At 37.7% G+C, this 27,435-nt stretch overlaps 1 protein-coding gene across 1 annotated transcript in view; it reads left to right on the top strand.

Moving 5' to 3' along the window:
* The window catches only part of MEGF10 (multiple EGF like domains 10), a 71,977-nt gene that overhangs the window by 30,925 nt on the left and 13,617 nt on the right, over nucleotides 1-27,435 (top strand). Inside the window, exons 9-16 of the mRNA XM_054397255.1 lie at nucleotides 3,911-4,085; nucleotides 5,525-5,645; nucleotides 7,832-7,995; nucleotides 11,176-11,278; nucleotides 20,800-20,946; nucleotides 23,060-23,194; nucleotides 23,565-23,693; nucleotides 26,827-26,955. Coding sequence (XP_054253230.1) covers nucleotides 3,911-4,085; nucleotides 5,525-5,645; nucleotides 7,832-7,995; nucleotides 11,176-11,278; nucleotides 20,800-20,946; nucleotides 23,060-23,194; nucleotides 23,565-23,693; nucleotides 26,827-26,955 — 1,103 coding nt within the window. The remainder of the gene's footprint in view (nucleotides 1-3,910; nucleotides 4,086-5,524; nucleotides 5,646-7,831; nucleotides 7,996-11,175; nucleotides 11,279-20,799; nucleotides 20,947-23,059; nucleotides 23,195-23,564; nucleotides 23,694-26,826; nucleotides 26,956-27,435) is intronic.

The following is a 27,435-nucleotide window of genomic DNA, read 5'->3' as shown; positions in this document are numbered from 1 at the left end:
CTGATGTTTTTAATATTCATATATATGGAAATAAACTGAAGTTTAGTTAAAAAATGTTAGCACAAAAATTATTGCCGTACAGGATGGGTACGCAAGTATGTGCATAGACATTTTCTTAAAATACTTAAAGATACAAAAACATTATGATACACTATAGTTAAAAAATGTGTACATATTGCTATTGCTATTTTATGATTGAGAAAATGGCATCAAAACAGCTTTGGCAATAATTCATAATTTGCATTTTGGATAGGCTAAGGTACAGGGCTCTTGCTTCTGCTGTTGGTTGAAGGCAGCTCTTGTAAAAGGCAAGCCCATCCTTATTCCTAGTTGTATTAGGTGATATTATTAAATGTTTTGTAAGGGATTAGATACAGGAACACATGAGAGATTTTATTCTTTACAAATGGTCCAGAGGACAGCAGCAGGTAACAACCCTCTTGTGCCAAGAAGTTTTTTTAACAAATAGCTCTTCTATGTTGCATCTTTCGATACATACGAAAGATGTGAGCTGGAGCATAAAACAGACACAGACATCTGTTCTCTTGACTAGGTGACACTACTGATTTTCCCCTTTTTACTTGATAATTAAGAAAAAAATCTGAGTGAGCATTCGGTGGCTGAGACTAAGACTTCAGGAAGCATGGTTCCCCATGCCTGGTTCATGGCTTCCTTATGTGGAGTAGCAGAGTGGTAATGAGCTGATAAAAGCAGACCTAAAAGTGTGCTTGCACCATTTCCATCCACAGTTTGTCAGACTCTCAGAAACTTACCATTCTGAAGATCCAGTTTGCATGACTGGGTGACAAAGATCTTCACTTGCCTTCATCAATATTGTCACTTAGTTTTGTACAGTAACATTCTTCTAGCTTAAGCCACTTTTAGACTAGGTTTTGTCATGTCTTTACTCAAGTGACATGTGATGTTCATTGAGCAAGTCTAAAAAGGGCAGATTGTAGCTGCTTATTTATCTAGAAGGTTTACAAAGGGTATTTGTTACACCTGCATATGCCATCTGGCTGTTGTTATTTTCATCACTGTTTCACACCTGTAAGTAAGATCAGCTGGATTCACTCTGTATCACCAACTAATCTGGGATAGTGCAGGCTGAAACTAGGGTTTGTTCATAACACAGGCTGTAATGGGGTTTCTTTTGTCTTGTGCTTTTCCTGAAATAAATGTATAGGGTCAAGTGGAATTTTGTGGTGTGACAGATGCTTAGTTTGTATAGTCTGGGTGTGTTTGTAAAGTCAAGATTGGGGCATCTTGCAGTTTTGCATTTTTCTAATGGACCTGTAGGTACATGTACAAGAGCTTTTCATGAAAACTGTATGTTGCGTAGGATGCTTCAGAATGTAGCTGGAAATTGCAGTAGTGAAACATCCATATAAATCATATTAAAATAATTAAATTCATCTAAGCCCCCCTTCAAATATGTAACACCAATGGACAACCAAACTTTTGTTTGTTTGTTTTTGTTTTTGTTTTTGTTTTTGCTTTTTGTTTCTGTGCAGAGTAGGGTTGTATTTCCCAAAAGCATGAACAAAAGACCAGGAATAAAAGTGGTGTTCTGGCAATATCTCTCAACATCTCTTTATTTGCCTATCTTCATACATATGTCTCATTGCCAATTAAGCTAACTGCTTGAAAACCCATCAAAAAGCTTCAGAAGTGCTCCAGCTTCCTACATCTAATTACAGAATACTAATTTTGGTGTCAATCAATATACTTTAGTGCCACTCATTGAGGGGGGCACAGAATATCAATGCCTTTACTTCATACCCCATAGCTGCTTATGCATGCTTTCTTTCCTGAAAGAAAAACCAAAACAAACAGACAAAAAAACCCCACCCAAAACCCACAAACCCCAAACAACCCAACAACACCACTGAAATCTATGTCTTTAAATAATGGTACTATGAATTTTATGTTATAAACATATTATAATTTATATCTGAATGACTCCAGTTGTGGAGTGAAAAATTATTTCATATTCCCTGCTCTGTATTCTTCCACTAATAAAAAACATGGGAATTGGTGTGATGGTGTGACAGATGGGTAGATGAAGGGAGAGTAGTGGGTGTTGTCTACCTCAACTTCTGCAAGGCTTTTGACACTGTCTCCCATGACATCCTCATACATAAGCTTAGGAAGTGTGGGTTGATAAGTGGACATTGAGGTGGATTGAGAACTGGCTAAACAATAGAACTCAGGGGATTGTGATTAGCAGTGCAGGGGTTGTGGAGAGCTGTGGCTAGTGGTGTTCCCCAGGGGTCGGTAATGGATCCAGTGTTGTTCAAAATACTCATCAACTACCTGGATGAAGAGACAGAGTGTACTCTCAGCAAGTTTGGTGATTATACCAAATTGGGAGGAGTGGCTGACACACCAGAGGGCTGCACTACCACTCAGTGACATGTGGACAGGTTAGAGAATTGGGCAGAGGTGAACCTCCTGAAGCTCAACAAGGGCATGTATAGAGTCCTCCTTCTGAGGAGGAATAACTTCATGCATCAGTACAGGTTTATGGGTTGACCTTCTGGAAAGCAGCTCTGCAGAGAAGGACCTGGGAGTGCTGGTGGACAACACGTTGACCATGAGCCGCCAATGTGTCCTCGGGGCCAAGAAGGCCAGTGGTATTCTAGAGTGTGTCCAGCAGGTCTAGGGAGGTTCTCCTCTTGCTCTACTCTGCCCTGGTAGAGTAATTCATAAAGTAATTCATACTTTTCTTGATCAGCAGTATGTTGTTGGTTGGTTGTATTCAGCAATAGGAAACTCCAAGGGCAGTTAAAGCTAATATTGCATGCTTCTATTATGTTGCAACTTTTTAGAAAGGATATTGTTGTTACTTATAGCACCTAAATGTGCAGTATTTTTTCAAACTTTTAAATGGTCAGAAAAGTGCTCAAACACTCTTCCACAGAAGGAGTCAGCAAATCTTGCAAAATCTGGCTCTTGTCATGGGTCATTTAATGCGTCTGGACGAAAACACATTTTTCTTCCAGTATACTTGAAGGAACTTCAGTCAGTGACAGATAAATATCTTTAAACAGTCTTCCCATTGTAAATATATTGGATTTTGGATACTAAAGCTTTCCTTTGGTGAGAATTAAGCAAGAGCTTCGTCTGCCAGAGTGCTACAGAGTACCCCATTGTGTCCACTTTTCCAGCACATGTATCTTTGCACAGCTGATGATGTCCATTTGCTATGAGGCAACAGCTGTCTGACTGGCCCTTCAATGCAACTGCTGTTCCAGGTAGGGACAGCTGGTCTGCCACCAGGTATGGCCAACATAGGGGAGATACTCTCCAAAAGGCCACTGCTCTGATGGTACATCTGATTTCTGGCCAATTTAAATACTTTTGTATCATTCCTGCAAAGTTGTTGGTTGTCCTCTTTTCAACCAACAATTCAAACAAAAGCATGTACTTGCTACTTGTTGGGTCCTGTGTTATTTTTTGTTGGATACTGTGCTATTTTACCAAAGCATCTTACTTCTCAGGCAGTATGCTGCTGAGTTTGGTCAGTGTTGTGAAAATGATTCTACTCTACTTCGAGCAGAAACTAAACAATGCGTTTTGGGGAATTTAATGGTCACATCACCTTAACATTTGTAACTACAGATATCTGTTTTATGGTAAAAACTGTGTTCAGCTAAGCCTCTTTTCAACAGAAAAACATTTCTTACCATGTCCTCCCCAAAAGTCTGTATGTTGTATGATGTTACATTTCTTAATTGGCGTGCACTTGTATATTCATATGCAGAACCCTTTGCATTGTGGCATGGGGAGTAAAATATCTGTATGCATAGCATGCAACTTATCTATAACAGCATTTTGTTCTCTGGAAAAAAAAATTGATGTTACACTTAGGCCTGAATTATTTTTTCCTTTCATCCCCTGCTGGCAGCTGTCACCCTATGTCTGGGGAATGCTCCTGCAAGCCCGGCTGGTCTGGGCTCTACTGCAACGAGACTTGCTCCCCAGGATTCTATGGCGAGTCATGTCAACAGATCTGCAGCTGCCAAAACGGTGCTGACTGTGATAGTGTGACTGGAAAATGCACCTGTGCTCCAGGATTTAAGGTAAATAAGTCTCACTTTCACAATGCCTTTTCAGCTCCACTGCCTTTAGTTATGTGCCAAATTCTTCAAGATGCCTGAATGTCCTTTCTCCACTACAGTAAAAGAAAGGTAAGGATAATTGGTACCTGTGCTGGTTTGAGGCCAGACAGATCCTCTCTTACCCCTAAAGGGACAAAAGAATGACACTCACACAAACGGATTGGAGAGTGATGGAAAGTTTAAATGGAAAAGCGATTGGTGAAACTACAGAAAAGACTAAAAAGCACAGTGGCAAAGAACATCCCAAAGTGTACAGAGCCCCTCAGATAATACCCAAAGGCTTCCAAATCCTTCCCTTCTCCCACCTAGGGTATACCCAAACCCCCAAGGCTCTTTCTTCCCCCCTCCCACTGCTAGGCAAGTCTCAGGCTGGCCAGGTCTGAGACTGCCCCCCCCCCCCGCCCCCATCCTTTCTCCTCCTGGCATTAGGCCTAGACAGGCCTAAGAGGCCTTGAGATACTCCCCCACCGTTACCTGATAGAGAGCATCTCCCACGGGAGCAGAGAGGGAAGAAAGAAGCAGAGAATGACTTTGCAGATGGATTTATAGGGCGCAGGATTTATGGGTAGAAATACGCTGTTTCCTGTGTCCACCCCTATTGGGTGGACATTCAGGACACCAGAGGTGTAACCTATGTGGCAGTAGCAGAAGGCACCCAGCCTAAACTGCCACAGTACCATTGAGCATGTTATAAGACCCTGAAAAGGCCATTTGCAATTGGTTCTTGGTATACTGAAGTTAAGCCGTTTTAAGAAAAAAAAATTACTTTGTAAGACAGTGATAAAAATGAGGGCGTGGTGTTGAGCTGTACGCAAAGGGAGGAACATAGGTTTCAGTCATTATCTCTGCACCAGTTCCTCTCCAGAGGAACTGTAGACAAAGGCATCGTTTTTTACAAATGTTCAGGACAGATTAATCTGCACCTTTTACACGTAGTTGCTGTTACCTGTGCATAAGATGCTAATCTAACATAGGAATCATCTTACAGGATGACTGTTCTTCTAGGAATAGTAACTGTGGAAAGTTCAGCTGAATTAATTCTTAAAAATATTTTACATACCCACATTATTTTCTGTTGAACTGCTCTCTTACTGCGTTTTGGATTCATAAAGGGCTTTCTTATTACTGAATATACTGTCCACTGATAAAACCAAGTGCTGGTAGTTGTGTGACCTGAGCTCTTACAGAAGGTAATAGAAAATGAATGCTTACTACAGACTGAAAAAGTATGGAGGACTCTCTCTCTTTTACATTCAGGATAACTTAGTGGTAGCACAGAGCAGTTGTGGGCTGTATATTTTCCTGGCATTTGTAGCATCTGAGTCAGTCTATGTCATTTATTAGTTGTATTGTCTGAACCTCCTCAAAGAGCTTTTAGCCTCTAATTTCACATAATTCAGGGTGCTGCTTGTGGTACTCCTTGTCTTCCGGGGACATACGGAGTAAACTGTTCATCTGTATGCAACTGCAAAAATGAAGCCATCTGTTCTCCAGTAGATGGTTCCTGTGCCTGCAAAGCAGGTAAGTGACTCTTTACATTAATTTTCTTTTTCTGTAATCATAACATGAAGTTGCATTTTTGAAGGAAAGAAGAAAGAAACAATAAAAAGCAGACCACCTTGAAGGCCATATCACTAAATACTTTATGCTTCTGCTGTTCACATACCTTTTGTTCATGTTTCCTTGATGCAGTTCTCAGTGGGCTGCATACTGGCTTGTTTACCACTTGTCTCTTGTGATAGTGCTACAGTCTGCTAAAAGAACTCCTGATATGTATTTATTCAATATCAGCCTTCCTTGTAAAAATATATGGCCCTGTTTCTCCACAGGCTGGGTGAGTGTCACCCCTCACTGCCACCCTCACCCTTCTCAACAGCATAGAGACCCAGGCTTCTTCCTGACAGTTTAGCACTGGTGTTGATAACTACTTGAAATTTTTTCTATCCAAGTTCTTTTGCTTAAAAATTACCTGACCAAACCTTGCCTACCACCATTCCCCACCAGTGCCTTTTACTGTTGCCTGTGTGAGAAAATTTCTGAATCCTCCAGTAGTAGTACAAAAGGACTCACATTTCTCAACCCCTTAGTGCGGCTCTCTCCACCCAACAGTAATTTTGATGGTAAGTGTACCTCTGCAAGAAACTGTGTGTGCTTCCCTACCTCCACGTCTCTCTTCATCTCACAGTAACACATGTCATTGGCTGGATCAAAGATATCTCAGACATACTCCAGCACTGGTTCTGCAGAGACTTTTTCCCTATAGACCCACATGATGTTCCTGTTCAACACAAAACAGGCCATTAAATTCCACTTAAAGATCTACTCTTGCAATACACCTCTTTTCCCAGCTGTGATTGCAGAGATGAGAGGGGCAGGCTGTCTGTTATCTCCCAAGCAAATCCCATGCCCATCCTACACTGTAGATCTGCCTGTCTAAAAATATTTTTCTATAAATAGGCAGAGTATTTTTGAGCATATAGGAAAAATATTAGTTACCTAGACAAATACTGAAGAAATTTGTCAGTGACTGACAATTAAATCAGTCATGTAGCAAATGTGGAGAGTTTCCAGAGACAGCAGATCTGATTTAACTTCATTAAAGTAGCTAAACAGCTACTGCTAAGTAGCTAGTTGTGAGGTGAAAACTCCTCCTTGAGCCGTGCATTATTCTATCTTCTTTTGCATCATGCAGTTTTAGTCTTACTATGATGAAAAAGAAATGCAAACAGTGAAATTGAACTGAACTAAATTAAATGCAGATACATGCCATGTAAGTGAAGGAAATTTGTAAATCCTGGAAAGACTCTTCAGAGAAAGCATCTTAGTTTTCTAGCTAGCAGAGTATTTTTTTCTCAAATGACCTCTAAATTCACTGTTGTCAATCCAGGGCAAGAGGGAGCTTTATTTCAATATACGTGTTCCACATAGTCTATTGATTAGGCTCAGTGCAGAGTCATTTTTCCCTTCACTTACTGTAAACAAGGTACAAAATTAGAAACTTGGCTTGTGTCATTGCTGATGATAACATATGACTGGATCACGCAATTTCTTGTACTGAATAGATGATAACATATTTTAAAATCTATTTACATTTCTGTCTATCTATCAAATCTGCTGTCTGTAAATTTTTCTGTCAGACACAGTCAGTAGAGAATGCTGCATTTTAGAACCATTTTCCATGACATTAACACTTCCTTCTTTTTAAGTACAGAAAACATAAAAGGTATTCTATATATTCTTGGAAAAATCCAACATATGCACTGTTGTTTTTTTTTTTTTTTTCCTGTACTGAACACTGGTGGAAGAATTACAAAAGCAGAAGCTTAAGCCTAGGGAAAGTATTCAAATTTTTTTTTTCAGGCTATGCCTTCTTTACAAATTTCAGTATAGTTTAGTGCTTCTCAGTGAAATTTCAAGGTGTCTCTGCTTTCATTTGAGATCTCACATCGATTGCTTTTGTATGTTGGCACCCATCTGAAAATGTATGCTGTGCACAGATGTTAGAAGGTGCCCTTGAGCACCTTTGTTCAAATGTGGACAAGTCCTCAGCTGAAAGTGCTGATGCCAGCCTGTAGTTAATGTTACCCCAGTGTTGTGCATCTCTGAGAGATGACACATGGTAGGAGGAGGGAAACATGTCCTTAGAGATGAGTGGGGGAAAACAGAAAACCTGATTGATGTGTCACTTTAATTCTTCTTTTTGGCAGGTTGGCATGGTGTAGATTGCTCAATAAATTGTCCCAGTGGTACCTGGGGACTTGGCTGTAACTTAACTTGCCAGTGCCTTAATGGAGGGGCTTGCAATGCTCTGGATGGAACCTGTACCTGTGCCCCGGGCTGGAGAGGAGAAAAATGTGAACTTCCTTGTCAGGTAGTTTAATTGAATTTTACACTGTAGTATAATACTGAGCAGGGGGACACTTAAGTCATTCTTCTTAGGGCATAAGTCCCTAAGAAGCACTGCACGTGATCTCTCATATGCCACACGGTTCAAGGTCAGGGGCAGGCACCAACATTTCTTCTAGAAGGACTCCACTGCTCAGCATGCCAAAGAACACAAAAAATGACTACACAACGTGAAGATGCACAGATGAACACTTTTTCTGCTCTCACACTTTAATATTTGACATCACACTTTTCACCATCTCCTTTAGAATTCATTGAAAAACAAACCCCCAGATTTTTCACTCTCTGTAAGTATCAAGTGCTATCCAAATCGCTTCTGCTAAACTTCAGAAAAAAAGATGAGAGAAAAAATGTACCAAAAATATATTCCACATCAAATAACATGATATTAAGTAAATTGGCTTATTTTGATGGTACAGTATGAATGAGGAGCTTCTTCATTCTAAGATGAGAAGGACATATTACTACTGAGTCTCAGGACACATCTTGGCTTTTAATATTGAGGCTTTGATTTCCACTGTCTCCAAGACACTGAGAACTGCAAAATGAGAACTCACTGAGTTGGCAAAGGCATGCTCCTTATCAGTTGTGTTCCACCTTGTAATGCATAGTTTGAAGAAGCAATAAAAGGACAGAATTTTGACATTGTTAAGAATGGTAACATTAAAACCAATTTTCTTTTTTATTTCTTTTCTTGTTTTTATTTCTTTTCTTGTTTTTATTTCTTTTCTTGTTTTTATTTCTGTCTGGTTTCAGTTACATTTCATGCACAAAAATCTAAATATTTTAGAAAAAATTGGGGTTTTCTAGAGTCCATATTTTCCAGTGGTGATATTCATCTTTCTGGGAAATTTTAAACAAACATAATTTTAAAAATAAACTTCTCTTTTTGCTCCATTTCCTCTCCACTGTCTTTTGTTCACTTATGCAATACTATCTGCGTAGATGGTTCTTGTTTTAATATAAATGTAAAGGAATCACCTGAACTGAACATAAACATTGTAAATTCCCCTCCTGTCTCACATTCAAACTTCTGTCAGTTTGAAGTAGCTCTACTGAGCAGTAACATGAGAGAAGTAGCTGAACTACAACATAATACATTCTTTGAATGAAAATAATTCTGTTGTGCTCTCGGAGTACTCAGAAGTTATTTGTGGGTGTGGTTTTTTTTGTTTTACAGTGAGGTATAGCATAAACTAATATAGTGAGTAAAGTGGGAAACAAATTCTCAGATATTCTGGAGAGATGACTATGGAGTGCCATCTGTGCAGTTATAGAGTGTTTTCATCAATGCATCTGCATCAGAAGACTAATTTTTCTATTTTTTCTAAAGCAGCTTCGTTTATCACTTAGTGTCTAATTCTGAAGGATGATGAAATCTCCCAAGATCCATTAGCTCTTCTAAAGCTGACTTATTGAGAAAGATAGATATTATTTCATGGCACTTGCTTCACTGTTCCTGATTTAACAAAATAATGTTTTAATGCATTTCTGTATCATATAATTTAGTATACCTTTGCTCGTTGTCTTACTCTTAGTCTCTGTGTCAAGTTATGTCAGTAACCATTTACATACTTTAAATGCACATTCTGCCTCAAAATCCCAGAGCAGGAAAACAGACAGAAAAGCAGTTCAAATGTGCCCAGTGTTGTCTGAAAATCTTCTGTTGCTTAAGCAGAGAGTTTATTTAAATTAAGGTATTTCATTTTTTTTCAATAACTTTAGAAAATTAATGTCACTGCCTGGATTGTTACTCAGGATTTCACTGAAGTTTGGACTTAAGTCCAGCAGATACACAGCAGACTAAAAATACCATGTTTCAACAAGATATTTGTGGATTTCTTTTCTTTCCAAATCTATAATATACAAAGGAAATGCTTCATTTTTTTTCAATATATGTAAAAAAGTATCTTTGAGATGAGCAAAGGATCTTTACACTCAAGTAATGAAATATTTTCTTTTACTTTAAAGACTGGCAATTTAATAGCTAAGTCCTATGGAACTTGGTAGAAATGTAGGCATGAACATCAAAGAACAGCAGATGAATTTTCCTATAGGTTTTATTCTGATTTTTTATGTGACTGAGATCAGTTTTTAGCCTTGAATTCAAATGACTGGATTTTAAACCCGACTAGGTTTTCCCTTTTTTGCCTTCGTTGTGGGTAGTTCCAGAAGCTTTACCTTTAATCGTGCTTTTTTTTTTTTAATATGCATTTAATTTGGTTTTGACACTTTTTCTATAAGATGATTTTACTGTTGTGCTTTGTTTTGCAAGGCAAAGAATATGATTGCAAAAATGCAGTTCTAAAGATTTTGATCTCTTCAGTTTCTCAGATGTTTCTTTTATGGAATTACCTCAAAATGTATGTGCCACTTTCTATGGAAGAAGCAGGAAAGGTGAATTTAAATGTTTAGATGTAGTTTCATGAAAATCAGCTGGCACGTTTCATGAAAATTCTTCTGGCGCAACTGCATACGTGAAGAGAGGTGTTCAACTGGTTACTTTATTCTCTTTAATCTCAAAAAATGTTGCGTAGCCAGAAAAATAATTTTGTCTCATAGCCAAAGGGCTTTTCTTTTTAAGTTAATGTATGCTATATGCTATAATTGAGAGTTAAGGGTTTTTAATCAAAATACAGTGATCAGAGTTCGCATTGGTTATGCAATAAACTTCACATTGAGAATGTATTTTATCTAACGCTTTACTACTAGTCTTCAGAAAATGTGGCTTTACATGGTATCTTTTTTGACCAGTATGTAGGCAGCTCAGGGTCTGAGGCAGAAAGTCAACTGAAGTGCACGGGACCCTCAGATCCTGCAGTACAAAATCAGCTGTAAGGGAAATCGGAGTGACAGAGCAAGAAAACTTTCCATGAATCCTCTGTAGTGTAGGTTACCGTGTTCTGCATCACTGTTTCCAGGTCCATGAGTCAGGGTTCTTCAAAAGAAGGTAATGCAAATGATGATAAAAGGACGAGACAATGTTCCAAAACCCAGATTTTTTTTCATATTAAGAATGTAGATTGAAGATTCAGGAGAGATCTGTGGTTGCTTTTTCAGGCAAGACTGACCAGAACTTGTTCTCCTCTAACTCCCAGTTGTCATCATGTTGGGTTTTGTTTTTGTTTTTTCTGTGTTGTCACAGGATGGCACATACGGTATGGATTGTGCTGAACGCTGTGATTGCAGCCATGCAGACGGTTGTCATCCCACCACAGGTTACTGTCGCTGTCTACCAGGATGGTCAGGTACAAAAGAGACCATCATAAAGGACAATGAGAGTTTCTGCTATGGTGGACTTGGTCTTGCATTTTAGTTTTGTGGGTAGAGGAGGAGTATATGGAATTGGAAGGAGCAAAGAGCTGGTTCTGAGGCTGCTGTGTCCCTCCTGGCAGATGTGGAAACTTCGTCAAGCATGGGCTCCGCAGAAAGCTGGGAATTGAAGGGGAAATCATAAAACCTGGGCACCTTCACAATATCATTCCTTATGAAAATGGTGAATAACTGTAAATATTCAAGGTTGTGCTGTCAGCTTTGGTAGGTAAACCATCACATTTAGAAATTCAGAAAGCTTGGCTCAGGCAGACAAAAAGAGAATAAATCATGCAGAAGCTTTGCTGCTATTTGAGTTTCTCCAGCTTTTGGTGAAAAAAAAATTGTTTGTTTCCCTGCATGTATTTTCTTTTTTTTTTTCCCCTGCTTCTCCGATATTTTCATTGTGGCTTTAAGGACTATCGATATTTAATTATTCATCAATATTTGTGTTTGACACTGTTGTTGCACTCTTTTTTTTTGTGGAAGGCAATTTTTGAAAACATGCTGAAACTACGCAGAAAGGCACAGTATCATGAAATACTCTTTTCATCTCTGGGAGGTAGTTTCAGTTCTCACATAGCGCTAAGTGCTGGGAAAACTCTTGCATCTTCAATAAGGACTAATTAACATGATGAGTTTGCCTCACTCAGAGTGTTCTGGACTTTGTGTCTCACTGTGATTCTGTAATGTTGCAAGGGTCAGATTTCATGTCACCCATCTGTATGGACTCCTTGTGTCTAATAATGAGAATTCAGCATGAAAAACACACCTTAAATGAACAAAGTATGAGTTTGCTGTGAAAAGAAAGGAGGGGGGTTTGGTGATTTCAGATAAAACCTAATATTATTCACTATTAATTCACTCATTTTTAAGTTAATATTTATCCTGATTGACTTGCAGGTTCATGATATAATTGTTTTATTTTTTTCCTCTGGTGCTTCCAGGCATAGTAGATGGAGGTGAGAAGACAATCTGCAACAAGTCATTTATTTGACAATTTTGGCAGATCATTGTGCTCATAAGTGTTTGCATGGAGTTTATGACTTCCTCCAATACAGTTTTTACTGAGTTTTTTCCCAAACTTTGAATTTTATATGCCTTTTTTTCCCCCTAGTTCTGTAGAGCACAGGCATTTTGGTCATAATGCATTATACTTTGTGTCTGAAGTTCAGATTGATTGGTTGTAGTTAATTACATCTTACTTGGTGGGGTTTTTTTTCCTATTTTCTGTTCAGATGAACATGACTTTTATCATTAGGAAGTGGAATTTTGTAGGGGATACAGATGTGGGCAGGAAGAGCACCTGCTTTGCTTTGGAATACCAAACTAATTTATTATTTGTGCAATTTGTATATTAAGCTTATGGCAATTTCTTTGAGAAGTTCTGTCTCACTGTTGGGTATCTACATTGTCACCCTTTTCAGCATGAAAGAGGGAGGCTTCCAGAGGCAGCACTCACCTAACCAAGACAGGAATTTCTTATTCTCTTCCCACAAACTGTAGTGTCACTTACCATCAGCCACTCAGATACCTCTGGGAAACGATTTTGGCAAGCCTGCAAAAATAACAAAAGTTGTTTGAGTGAATGATAAAAAAAAAAAAGTATTAGCGTTACACCATCTATTAACATTTTGTGAGACATTGCTTTGCTTTTCTGTTTATTTTGTAAAGGGCCTACCTGTTCTTAATTTCAGGTAATTGTGTGTGCTTGGACATATGTTCTCAAACTTGTATTTTGATCTGCACAAAACATGATTTTATACATTCATAAAAGTATTAAGCAAAGAGTACATACTTTAAAAACACGGACAGTTGCTGATACTGGCTAACGATGGTGTAGGCTGTTAGAGCTGGCCGCAAGTTCCAGAAGCACTGCTCAAAATACATCTTGTAAGTTTTCTAAAACTGAGATAAATCATGAGAGACCAAAAGTATGTTTATGAATGAAGCTGGGTTAAAACAGGCCAAGCTAAAATTCTATCAACTTTTAAAAACAGGTTGCAAAAATTACTTAGCTAATGTTTATAACTAACCTGGGATATGACAAATGCTTCAAGCATAATACAAACTTTGACTGTGCTTGAACTCAGATATCAAAAAGGAGAAAACATTTTTGCTTTTAGTGAAATCTGTTTTGTTTTCATAGTTAGAAAGGAAAAGATTTCACTAGAAAGAGATTTCACATGTGATTATAGGCAAAACTGAGTATGTGCCCCCGGATGATGTTGGCATAACAGTGTGTGTAACAGACTAGTTTCAACAGGTTGGTGATGTCTAGACACATGGTATGACATAAACAGCATAGTTTGTTTTATACTCAGTGTCTGGAAAAGTCCTCCCCACACTTCACATGTCAGAGCAATAATCTTGAGGAATCTGGCCTTTGTGTAGATCCTTATATTTAGAATGATTAGGAGAGAATACTTTAGAAACAGGTTCTCAGATATTTGTACTGTAATGCTACATCATAGAAATAGCATTGGATTGTAGGGTTAAGAAGGGAGGTTGTATACATATTTGCATGCATAGTGGGTGGAGAAGCAGATAGAGAATTTGTAAAAATCCAGGAAGGTGCTAAAGTGCAACAAGATTTTTTTTTTCTATTTGCTTTGTTAAAGTAACCATCAGACTTACTAATTTTTTTAAGGCCAGTATTACCTACCAAAGTAACAACAACAACAAAACAAACAAAACCAGAGAACGAGAAACTGATTTTGGATCAGTGTAACGCTTACCTAATGCATCTGAAAGACTTAGCTGTTTAAAAACAATTGGGAAGGTAGTGTTAAAAAATAAGTACTTTTGAGAAGCTTAAAAATGTGAACTCTAGAACATTTTTTCTTTTTCAGCAGTAATAAACTGATGAATCCAAGGTGGCCTTGCCAACATGTTTTGATGCCACCAAAATAATACAAAGTTTCTAAGTAGATATTTTAAACGTAATGCTTTTTTTGGCCCTGTCAACAGAGTTAGTCATCTACACTTTCCTCAAGGAATTTCATCAGAGGGGATAGTTTATGCAACTTTGCAGAAATAAATCAAAGGTGGAATATTTTTCTCATGCTGGATGGACACAGTTGTACCATAGCACGGAGGAACAGGAAGCATGCTGCATGGGGAGGAGGAACTCAGTAGTGTGGTACAGTGCATGCTCCCTCAGGTAGTGAGGGAGCACTGAGCTGCTGAAGTGGGTACAAGGGCTGCTGTTTTGTACTGAAGTGCAGCCTAACTGACATGCTATCCTTTAGTTTCAAGATACAACTGCAGCTGAGAATTGGGGTCAACAATAAAATGCTATATGGTTTAGGGCTTTTAAGTATTTTTTTCTTTATCTTTGAACCTGTCTTGTTTATAATCTTTTGCCTCTTAGGTCCTAGTTATGAATGAAAGTGGAAGCTCAATTATTGGCTCTATATTGTCATGAGCTGTTGCAAAAGTCAAGAAATAATTAGAATTGGATTTAATTAGGTTCTGATTTTTTTAACTTATTTAGATTCTTTTGCCTAGAAGGGTATTTATATTTTTCACCCTAAACAAAGGTGACTTCATTTGTAGGACTCCAGTTAGAAATCCTCCCCTCTCTGTAATTTACACCAAGTGCTCACTATACAGCAGTTTAATTCTGCTTAGAAAAGCAAGAGTTAAGGGTGATGTTTTTTTCCTGGCAATCTGACCATTCCATCACGTTCCAGGAGCCACATGACAGGATGGCACAAGAGCCAGACATCCACCCACACAGAGGATGACGTCTGCCCCAAATGCTCTTGTCCTTTGACATTTTCACTGTGTCTTACAAATAACTTTTCTTCATTTTGAGGCAGGGTTGTAGACAGTGGAAGAGAGTAAAAACCATTGAAATAGAGAGCATAAGAAAGATGCAGAAAATATAGTGATAATTAATCCCTCTAATAATTTATACAAAACTTTACGTTAACTCCCATTAAAAAGCCACCTTCTCAGCTTCTCTCAATGACCACAAACCAGAAAGCACCAAGGTGACTTAACTTCATCCCTTAATTTTACCTGTTTGGCAAGCAGCTCTCAAAATAAATTTTTCACAAAATTGCCTAAAAAATTAGAGAATTCATATTTTTTTTCAAACTGAGAATTTTGCAATAAAGCAAAAAAGGGGCAAAGATTTTTCTCGAGGTAGTTTAATACAGTAATATGAAGGTTACTGGTAACATATTACTATTATGCTTTCTTGGGTGCAGTTCTGCTATAACTGTTTGTGAAGAAATGGTGTGTCATACTGATAGGATACTTGCCATTTTAAAAATCAGTTTAAAGGTTATGCAGTGTGAGGGATTATGAAACACCACTAGTCTGCTATCTATACCAAAACAATAGCATTGGTTTATGGAAAAGACAGATGCAATAATGTCAGCCTACATTTTACCAGCATGCTACAGCATATAGGGTATTGGTGACTTTTTGCTCTACTGGACACCTGCTGACACTAGTCAGATTGCTCATTACCAGATGTGTTGTTTCTGTGAGGAAGTTTTGTGCTTCTGACATTATTTCCAAGAGGCACATTTGTTGCTGGATTATAACAGGGGGGACTGTCATTCAACACCCACCCCACTCATGGAAATAACCAGGTCCCCTGGGAAGCACAAACTACAGCTCTCCCTTGCTCCTTAGATTTTAAAGCGTACACATTTCCTCCCTCCTACACAGAAGCAAAAGGACATAAAAGAGTACTGTTATGGGTCTTCCTCACCTTAAGACTGAGAGATGAGGCTGCTGCCAGAACAGTGTGCATGGAATTTGCACCCTTGTGCACCCAAGCCAAGAGCCCCTTGCAAGACATAGGTTTCCCTCCATGTTTTCCTTTGGCTGATTTCCCCGTGGTTCCTGAAGCACAAGGTCCCATTGTGATGAATATTCAGTGTGCCAAAAAACTAAATCAGAAGTCCATGCTACGTCATATAAACAGTATGTTTACTTTCTAAGCTGTGGGACACAAATTCTTCAATAAGAGGTTTGGCCCACCTTTTTTCTGGAGTTTACCATGTCTGTTTCTCTATTTTCTATGCATTCTGGTGGGGTTTATGTGGAAGAAATACCACTCTTTTAGAAGAAGAACTCTTCATGAGTAGATTAAATACATGTATTTTCTACCTATCAAGAAGGTAAAAAAGGGAGAAGTAGTTTTTCTTGTGGCTACTTAAAATGTGGTAGATGAAAGAAGAGTACCATTGGAGTGGATGACATATGTAGAAACAGTATGACCTTCAGAAAGATACCAGGGATTTCTCAAATGTGGTTCTTTCACTAAAATTTGCAAATACTGATTTTTGCCTTCAAACCCCAATGCAGCACTGGTTTTGCTGACAAGATTTTTAGCTGGCTTCCTAGCAAAACTTGTGGGTGCAAACTGTCCTGCTGCTTCACTGTAGAAGTAGCAGTCTGAACTTCTTCAGAAAAATCTTTTCTCCTTACTTTGAGACACTCTTATTGAGTTTTCTCTGTCTGTCTTCAGTTAGGGAGTAAGGTATCTTTTTTCCCTTAAAGATTATGAGGGTACTTCTAAATAGTGCCCAGAAAGTTTTTTGCCATTACTCCCCTTTCTTGGAGCTTCTTATCCCTCATTTGACAAAGTAGTAGGGAAGCACTTCTCACCATCAGAATCTTGATGTTCTTGAATAAAAGTGATCTAGTGTTTATTTCTCTCAAATATGAAGGCTGAGATCTTAGACTATAATGGAAATGTATCATAAACGATGCCAAGATTTCTGCAAGTTTTGACCTCTTGATCCTTCTTTTGTTCAGGCAGCTTTATGTCCAGTTTACCTCTGACATTGGGTAGTACACCAATGTACAAGTAAGTTTTAATTCTCAGAGGCTATATTGAAACATGTTGTGAAGGTAAATTGTAGAGAAAGTACATGTTCTTCATGAAAACAACAACAAAAAATTAGGATAATTTCTTATCAGGGTAATGGAAATGTAATAATCTGGAAAATAGCATTTGGTGCAGTAATACTTTTACCTGGGAAGATCATAAAAAAGAATCGGTATATTTTTTTTTTCCCCTTTGAGTGCTAAAACAAATTAGCTCTCTGTCAATCTGACTTGGACGGATCTTTAAATTTCAACTTAAAAATAGGAGCATGCAAACACTTTGCTAGCACAGGCAGAAACACCAGTATCCCTAAATAATTATTTTCTTCATTCATGCAATTATGAATGCTAGGAGAATGCTGATTTAGATGTGAGGCTCCCAGAATAAAGCACTAGGCATTAAATGCATGAGCATTTCTTCAGAGCAGCTTAGCTGAAGTTTATCATGACCATTCAGCTATTGCCTAGCAACTTGCAAAGACCATCAAAGAGCTCTTTGTCCACAGCTCTAGCAAAAACATTTGCTCACAGATATCCTTATCAGTATCAAGATCAACAAGAAACTTACAAAATCCCTGATTTTATTGCATAAGAGAATAATACTTTCTTGAAATTGCGGCAATCATAAGCTAGTGCACTGTTGATACCATTGCTATAAAAGCTGGGTCTAATCTTGCTGTTTAAGTTCTAGTTAAAATGTTTCTTTTTGCTCCCTAATTTCTAGATTGTTTATGCAAGCGTAGCTTTCTTTGCTGAAAGTTCATAGAAAGCATCAGTCTGGAAAATTAAATAAAAATTAAAATTCTTAGTCTTTTTAATATATATAACACATTCTTTCTCACAAATTTACATTTGTTTTTCACAGGTATAAGGTGTGAAACTCAGTTTCTCATTTTTTAATGCCTTGTAAATAAATTTATCTAAAAAACAGTGAATAGGTGGGATTTAAAACTAAAAGTAGAGATGCAGTAAATCATTAAATGGAATAGAATTCCTGCTTTGCTACGTTCATTCTTGATACACACAGAGGAGTGAAATTAATTTTGCTTATGATGAATAGTAAATACAATAAAATTATTTTCTAGTGAAACAGGAGTGATATTCATCACTCTTTTAGTATGTTTTATTGTCATAATTACTATTCAGTGATATTTAGGGGATACTGTTTCTTTGCTAAATAAAGGGATAGTATTCTTCACCTGACTACCTCCTCATAAGGGGGGAAAAAGGGGAAGACAAATTAATTTTTCAGTTTCCCTAATGAATCATTTTCCCTGATGTACACTGGTGAAAAATGTTCCTTTTTCTTTTATAAGGTAGTTTCTGGGTCTTTTTAAGTACTGCGGCTCTATACAGCATGGATCCATTTTCTTTTCTATCCCAGTGCACCCAGTATCACCCTTTGACACCATGCTGTCAGAAAGCATCCTCTGTGCACAGATGAAGACAATATAATTGAGCCTAGTGTTATTGTATGTCACTGGTCTACATAATCTCAGTAATGCACTCTGGTAACTCTTGGCAACTGCTGATTTGTTAATAGTGACCATTGTATACTGAACACAGCTGAAATCCATAAAGACTGTGAAAAATGTCTTTTCTCTAGCAGGGTTCACTGAGCAGAGCTATGTGTGATAGGACAGATAACACTCAGGTGAACAGAATGCTAGGCTCAATTCTTAAATGCTCTACATGTGTCAGCCTGTGTTTTCTTTCGTATTTATAAACCCAAGTTCTCAGATTTGGAAGCCTCAAGCAGAGCAACCTTATGCATCTGAAATAAGTGGTCTTGTTTCTAAAGAAACTGCTCTGACTTCATCTTTCTCATGGGCATCATCATCTCTCAAAATCAAGTCACTCTGTTTCTACACAAATGGGGAGTTCATGAAAAAGTTGACCCAAGCTACTGAGAAGCAACTTTATGCTGCCTCTCAAATGGAGATGAAGATAGGAGAATGGCATTGCCTATGCAGGCAAAAATGAAAAACTAATGATTTTAAAAGTCTTTTTTTTTTTCTTTTTTTTTTCTTTTTTTGCAATAACTTTGGCTCAGGTCAGTATTAACCAATGATCAGTGTACCATTAGGGCTTTCAGGTTGGCTGTATACTATCTGCTGCTGGTTAGTGTCTGGATTCTAAAGACAAGTGTTTTCTCTCTTGCTGGCATTAGTTGATGCAGAATGTTGAACCACATATTTGATCACTCAATCTGTTGCTTGTCCTGCAGAGAAACAACTTGAGAGCCTAGAGTTTCACCCTCCCTCTAATTAGAGAGTTAGTCTTTGGGTGTAGATAGCTTTACATGGCACAGGCTGTGGGGCATGAGGAATTGTCTCTAAGTCTGATCTAGCAGTAAACAGTACGATTATTTTTCAGTATTGTTGCAAACGACATCTATTGTTCTTCAAAGCGAAAAGATTTTTTTCTTGTCACATGTGAAATTATTTTGCCTTTTTAGGACTCTGGCAGCTAGTGAACCTGTGGCATATTTTACGGGAAATACTGACAAAGGAAGACATGCTTGTGGCTGGATTCAGTCCACTGTTCCCTGAGCGAAGGGCTTCATTCAGTAGAGGCAGTGCAATAATACTTAATTGTTAATGCAAAGTACTGTAGACACAATATGGTCTGAGTTCCACAGTGGTGCCTGCTGCTGGCATTTAACATGCAGTGTGCTTTTCAAAAGCAGATAGTGGAAAAGAACAAACAGGAAAGTTATACTTAATGTTGCTACATTGCAATATCCCATGATTGGATGATTATAATAATGGTTTATATTTTGATTTATTTATAGGGTTTCAGGTTGTGGCTATTTTATAATCAATTTTGTGCCAAAAATGCTTAGACAAAGCACTGGCTGACCAGCATCTTTAACACTGTTGCAGCTAAGCATTTTGGAATGCTCACATGGTGTGTTTGGAAACCCTTTGTGTGCACAACATTTTTCCATTTGGTATGAGGCTGAGCAGTAATCAGCTCACCACTAATTAGAAATCATTCTGTGTCCACACAATAATGTCACAGCTTAAGAATTTTTACGTTCAGAAGGAAAAGTGTCTTCATGACAAAACTTGAAAAGAAATGTTTGCTGTTTTGAAGCAGCCATTAATGAGGAAGCAAAAGATATTATTTTGCTGCATTTTAATTACTTTCTACTTCTGATTATTGATGAAAGTGAAAGGAATAAAAGACCTTTTCAATTTTTGCATATATAATGGTCTTGGAAAATTATAGAACTCTATATACTATTGAGAGGCAAACCTTAAATCTTAAAGAATTGGTAGAGAGGAAGCCTGGAGGTAGTATCCCATAGAACTCTTACATTCTGTATAAAATCTGCAGAAGTGCTTTCCTGTTACAAAACTCGGAATCAGCTTTTATGTACAAAACTGAAATAAGAAAGAAATCCACTGTTCTGGTGCAATACTGGAACAGAGATGCAAGTTTACCTTGTTCTTGTTCTATTTTATGTTAGTGGTATTTTCATAAACAGGTTTTGTGATCTGTGTTTTAAAAATGGGTCTTCTGAGGACCAGAGGTTTAAATTAACTACACATAAAAGGTCTTTACAGTGGATGTCAGTTTTGTTTATTTATGGTTGCAGGCATTCACTGTGACAGCGTGTGTGCTGAGGGGCAGTGGGGTCCAAATTGCTCGTTGTCTTGTTACTGCAAAAATGGAGCATCCTGCTCTCCAGATGATGGAATCTGTGAGTGTGCACCAGGATACAGAGGCACCACTTGTCAGAGAAGTAAGGACAAAAATAAATGCTTTGAACTCTCTCTTTCTCTGTCTCTTATTTGTGATACAAATGATTTAATACTATAATGCTTTGTTAAATGTAGTATGAAGTACGAAATGCTCCTCGACTGGACATTTTGTCAAAATGTGTGAACAGACAGAACTAAGAGTTAACCTGGATTTAACAAATGTTTTCAACTAGTAGTGCTCTTCTTTTATTCACTGTCTGTGCCATAAAGTGATTGTGCATAAAACTTTCACAGAAACAAATTTAGTAGGATATTCCTTTCTAAAGACAAGTATTCCCAAATGTGATTGATGAATATTACTTTTACCATACCTGGTTTGGTAGATGAATAAAACATGCATAAGTTTCAGAAGTCAGAGACATTCTTCCTGTTGAATCTTGTAGGAATCATTGCCTTAATTATTTCTTTTTTTTTCTTTACACTTATTTTGAAACAACAAAGAATGGTCAGTGGCATCAGGACTCACACTAAGTAGAGGATATCATAGGTATATGTAGCTGCATTTGAAAAGTTTGTCTCTGTGACATTTAAATGGTACAAGAACAGAGATACAGGCAAATTGGGGTAAATCACACTAGAAAAAAAGGAGGCAAAAATAAGTGACTGTGTGAAGTACTGCCCTCCCAAGAAGATTGTCACATTTTGCCAGAAGTCTAGCTGTCTTCAGTTGGAATTATGGAAGCTATGAGGAAAAAGTGTTCAGAGAAGATAAACGTGAATCCTCTGCACTTGGAGAGTAGCCCTATTTTCTGAGATCTCCCAGAAATAGAGTTAAAGCAGGTGGAGTAAGGCCACAGTGAGATGCTGCTAGGTCCTCCAGAAAAAGACTTTAAAGACAACATGAAATGGTTAATAGAATGCAGAAAGAGAACTAAAGCAGCCTGAAGTCCTAACAGTTCAGGAATGGCAAGATTTCAAGCTGAAAAGTGTGACTGCCTGTGGCACGACTAAATCCCACATTATTGTGGCATTAGTATTCCTTAAACATTTCTAGCTAAGTGCAGCAATTATTCTCACTATCTAATTGCAAAAGGCATTGCAGTTAATCAGTTAATCCAAAGACAGAATAAAAGTAACATTACATGTAAAAATGTTGCGTGTTTTGGCACTGTGCCTATAACCTGGACAAGACGCTTCCAATCCAGTGGCTCTCAAAACCCCTCGCTGGTGCATGGTCTGGAAGCCAGGAAGACAAAGGTCATACGGATAATTTGGATCTCAGTCAGAAAGTGCCTTTTCAGTAAACAGGAAGACCTTTTGGCACAGTTTCACTTGGAAAAGTGAATCTTGAATGAAATTAAAGTTTTTAAAAGATTCCAAGTTAGTTGTCGTCAGTGCTAATTGGTGCTGTGCAACAGGTATTTCTCTTGGTGCAGTACCTACTATTCTCATTTATCAGGAAATAAAAAGCCAAAAGGGATTAGAGCAAGAAAGAAGGAAATTTTGTGTGACAGCCTTTCTTTTACACAGATGATTTTTTTAAAAAGAAACTGGTGCCTTTAGCATAAAAAAATTAAGTGGGCATCTCTGTATTTCTGGTCTCAGGTTCTCTAAATGCTATGGTGAGTATAGTGAATACCTAAATGAAAGGATGGCTGGAAAACACATGTACATTTTTCTTAATGAAGTAATAGTTGTTTGTATTCCAAGTTAGGAAACACATAAAAAGTTAAGGTCTAAAGTGACTCCACTCATGTACAGATAAAACTATCCACTCTATATTTCTAAGTTTCTTGTCTTCAAATATTCTTTAAAAGATGTTCATGCTGTAGAAGACATATAATGTATAGCCAAATATGTACAATACACGAGTATGTATGCATTTCAAACATAACCTAAGTAGAGTAGCCTGACAAGTAAGAGAATGTCAAGTAAGTAATTACTTACTAGAATATAGTAAACTCCTGAGAAAGAGGGGCAAATCTTCTTTCATGAGTGCAAAGCCTTGAACTGTATGCATGACAACTACCACTGCAACTCTTGTGTATTTTGAAAGCAGTGCTAATTCATAGTGAGGAACAAGTACACTGAAGAGTAGTTCACAGCTGACAGAAAGTTCAGGAAGCAATGATGGTTTGTTCTTTCTAATTCCAGTTTGTTCCCCTGGGTTTTATGGACATCGCTGCAGCCAGACGTGCCCCCAGTGTGTCCACAGCAGTGGTCCCTGCCACCATATTACTGGCTTATGTGACTGCTTACCTGGATTTACAGGAGCCCTCTGTAATGAAGGTACAAATTGTAATAAAGACTCTATCAGATATAGAGACTACGCTCTATGATAATTTTCATTCCATCACTTGGAAACTATCATTCAAAAATCTTTTCTGTTAAAACATACATAGTTTATAATTCAGAAATATTAAGCAGGTTTAAGCTGCTTGAATATTTGATCCTTAAGTACAAACCCTACTGTATTCTTATTTGTATTATTTGTATAATGAGTATGTATAATGGGCTTACTAGAATTTATGTCTGACTTTAGCATTACACTAAGCAATACGTTCCTTCAACCAATTATCCATTGTTTTCTTTTGAAATAAAGAAAACACAATCTTGCGCTGATTATTAAGGAGTTTTAATTCTTGCAACTTGTTTTCAGTATGTCCCAGTGGCAGATTTGGTAAGAACTGCATTGGAATATGCACCTGCACCAATAATGGAACGTGTAATCCTATCGACAGATCCTGTCAGTGTTACCCTGGCTGGATTGGTAGTGACTGCTCTCAGCGTAAGTATCACCACTTTTTCCTTTACATTTAAAACAATTAAGCTATTTAAATTCTTGATTTTTAGTAAAGGAACACTGTCTAGGTAATAAATGAGGATTTCATGGTATGTTATGAAGAGATCCTCAACTTTTCTGCACTTCATTGCTATTATCAGAAACATTTGCAGTATTATGGTTTCAGTAAATGGCCTGGAGCAAGAATGGTTTTAGTAAATGGCCTGGAGAAAGAATCATTTTTCAGTGTTCGGTTGCCCAAAAGAGAGTTGTAGAGCACCCGGATCAGTTGTTTCAGAAGTGCACTATGAAAAGATAAGGCAATGCTCACAGGTTGCAGCAGGCTGACTTTTACTAGATACAAGAAAAAAGTCCCTAATGTGAGAGTCATCAAACACAGCAACTGTCCAGGCAGGCTCTGAACTGTCCAGCCTGGAAAAGGCTGTGAAATTATCATTGTTGACGATCCCTTGATGTAGGACTAGGTGATACTAGAGGTGTCTTCCAACATTAAAAAGTCTGTGACTTGATGAATCTTGCATTGCAGAGAGGGTCTGTAATTATTTAGTCTTATCACAGTAGTGTTGTGAACATTTCAGGGCTTGTATCCTCAAGACAATATTACGAATAAGAGGGGTTTTATTTTACAGGTAAGGAATTGAGGCATGGGAATACAGGGTATTTTTTTTCTTACTACAGGTTCATAGACAGCTAGCAATGCTCAGAATAAAGCCAAGTTTTTCTCAGATACAAGTTATTGCTCTGGCTGCAAGACCATCCTTATTCTTGTTGAACATTACAGCATTTTGTTAAGAAATTTTTCATTATGGCTTTTTTTTTTTTAAGTTCTTATAACTTCTGGATGGATTTTTTATTTCTTCCTTTTATAAATGTTTCACAGATACACATTTTTTATGTCATTCTGCCTCATTCAATGAATTGTCTTGTTATGCTAAACTCAGTGATGACTGCTAGGGACTTTAAAAGGAGATGGGCTAGGCCCTAATTTTATTACGTTTCACGGTGTTATTTTATTAAATATTTAGGCATTCGCCAGACACCTTGCTAGATCTGTAGAAATTACTAATGACTGAAGGGAATATTCGAAGCAAAATTCTCACAAGAAGCATATGCAATTTCATAAAATACCAAAAACCACGCAGCCCAAAACTCATGCATGCCAAAATTTCAGTCAATCCATTTTAATGAATAATAATAATATTAAAAAACAGCTGTATCAGACCTTGATACGTCAAAATTCAAAAGATGTTGTACTAGTGTTTCCAGGCAGGTGCATTTCCTAATAACATTCCTGATTGGTTTATATCAGTTTGACTGGTCCAGGATAACTGCCTCTGTAGCACTGCAGTGTAACATCTGGTCAGCTGGGAAAAAAACCTTTGCTGGATAAACTCTGTGAAGTGATCAGCATGCACAGCTCAATATGATACCAAAGTAAATCTTGGGCCTTTTCCTGTGGAAGGCAGTAGCCACAAAGGTCCCTGTTTTTATGGTAAAATAAGTAGGTAGTTGGGACAGTAGCAGAATAGGGGTATTTAGGAGGAGGAGGGACTTACTCATTGAATCAGTAACAAGGAAATGGTGCCAGCAATATGAATGGAAGCATCTATTGAGGCTGTGCTCATGGACCGTAACAGAGGAAGTTTATTTGCTTTGTGTAAAGGTCTTTCGTTCTCATGGAAAAAAAAAAATCCCTTAATTTCTTTTGGAACTAGACCTTTTTGAAACTTCTAACCTTTTGTCTGAATGCGATTTACATTCCTTCTTAGCTGACCACTAATTTCAAACACAAAACAATAACAAAAATCATTATAAGGCACAGCTGAAGTGGAAACAACAAAAAACAAACTTAGTACTCCCTTTTTCTTTTTTTTTGTTTTCCTAGTACGACATAATATATTTCTTAATGAATTGAAATTTGGACAAAAGTAATGCTTTGCAAAAATGCAGCCTAGACACAGACAAGGCATTCCGCAAATATTTAAAGGATTAAAGGTTTTTATTGGTCTCAGCCATGTCTCTGGACAACCAAACCAGTACACAACAATAAGGACTTATCAGCCTTTTTAAACTTAAACAGGAATAAAGCTAAGGCTTCTGTGTCTCACCTATTTCTTCTCTTCTATAAAATACTGAAGTTGTACTTCCACAAAACTACTTTTAAATTATGTATCTCTTTAGTAAAGAGCAAAAACCTTGAGAAGTGAATCATAATCAACAGAAAGGGCTATTCTTGGAGAATCCTTTTCACTTAGTGATATTCCGGTATGAGGAAAATTATATTTAGCTGCCTCTGAATAGTAATTAGCATTTTGAAAGCACTTCCCTATTCCAGTGGCACAATATATCAAATTCATTCACCATGACATTTCCAAAGCAGTAAGTAAGATTCTGTTTTACAATCTGTTGATATGATTGTGAGTGACGAAAAAAAAAGTCTCCACTTTATAATTACTTTTAGAAATAGTTTATTGGTTTTTTAGAAATAGTATATTGATTAATGGACCTACAGAAGCAACTTCATTAAGGTCTGGTCCTGATTATATGCACCACATTTAGGCAATTATGTCGAATCAAACACTGCAAATAAAAGAAGTAAGCTTAGTACTGTGTCTAAACATGAAGGCTATAACATGTATTTCAGTCTTCTCTGTTCTTCACTTTTGAGGCTTAAAACGCTTATCCCCTTGACTGTGCTCAATTGCACTGTTCACAAGTTGAGAAATAAGTTAAGAGAGGAAACTTACAAATCTTTCTCTATGAGAAAGCTGGTATGTGTGTCCTAGTTACTGGCTATCAAGTATGTGTCACTGGTTTCTTTCACACATTTAATCTTGTTCAGCGCTTTTACCTAGAGTAAAATCATAGGATCATAAAATCATATCGTTTGGAAAAGACCTCCAAGACTATCAAGTCCAACTGTTAACCTATTCCTTAGTTAAAAGAACGAAACAATTGTGGCTATTTGCTCGGAATGGGGTAATCTTAAAAATGCATTTAAAAGAAAATTGAAAGTCCCAAATGAATCAGTGCTCATATGTGAATATAAGCAGCTCTATTCATGGTTATCAAGGATTTTTGTCATTTGTGATTAATCAGTTGCTCTGGGTTGCTTTAGCTTGCCCACCTTCCCACTGGGGACCAAACTGCATCCACACATGCAACTGCCATAATGGAGCTTACTGCAGTGCTTATGATGGGGAGTGCAAATGTACCCCAGGATGGACTGGGCTTTACTGTACACAAAGTAAGTGACTTTCGTTATCCATTCTTAGTCTACAAATCAGAATTTTCCTTCAGTGTTTTTGGTTGGTTGCTTGTTTTGTTTTGGTTTTGTTGGGTTTTGGTTTTGGCTTGATTTGGCTTTTTTTCCCCCACTTTATTAATCGATTTCTTTTTATGCTGCTGAACTGTTTTGATCCAGAAGATGCAACATACTACCTCCATGGTTGCAGGGGAGATCCCCGTATAAGCACTAACAAGTACTGGCTAATCGCCACTACATTCAACTTCCTCTTCAGCCTTCCTTCAGAGGAATGCAACTTCTGGCTGCAGCTGAGCAGAGTGGAAGAGTCTGTCATGTGTACTCACACACACAATGAATGACTCTCAGATGCTACTGCTGCAGATGTGCAGATACAGCTGCAGTCCATAGCATGGATGGTGTCATCTCTGCACGTGTTCCCCATGGGGCAGGATGATGGTACTAATTCCTTCCCTCTCTGAA

The sequence above is a fragment of the Indicator indicator genome, chromosome Z (genome assembly GCF_027791375.1).
Source record: "Indicator indicator isolate 239-I01 chromosome Z, UM_Iind_1.1, whole genome shotgun sequence".
NCBI lineage: Eukaryota > Metazoa > Chordata > Aves > Piciformes > Indicatoridae > Indicator > Indicator indicator.
This window is presented reverse-complemented; position numbering and strand designations above follow the sequence as displayed.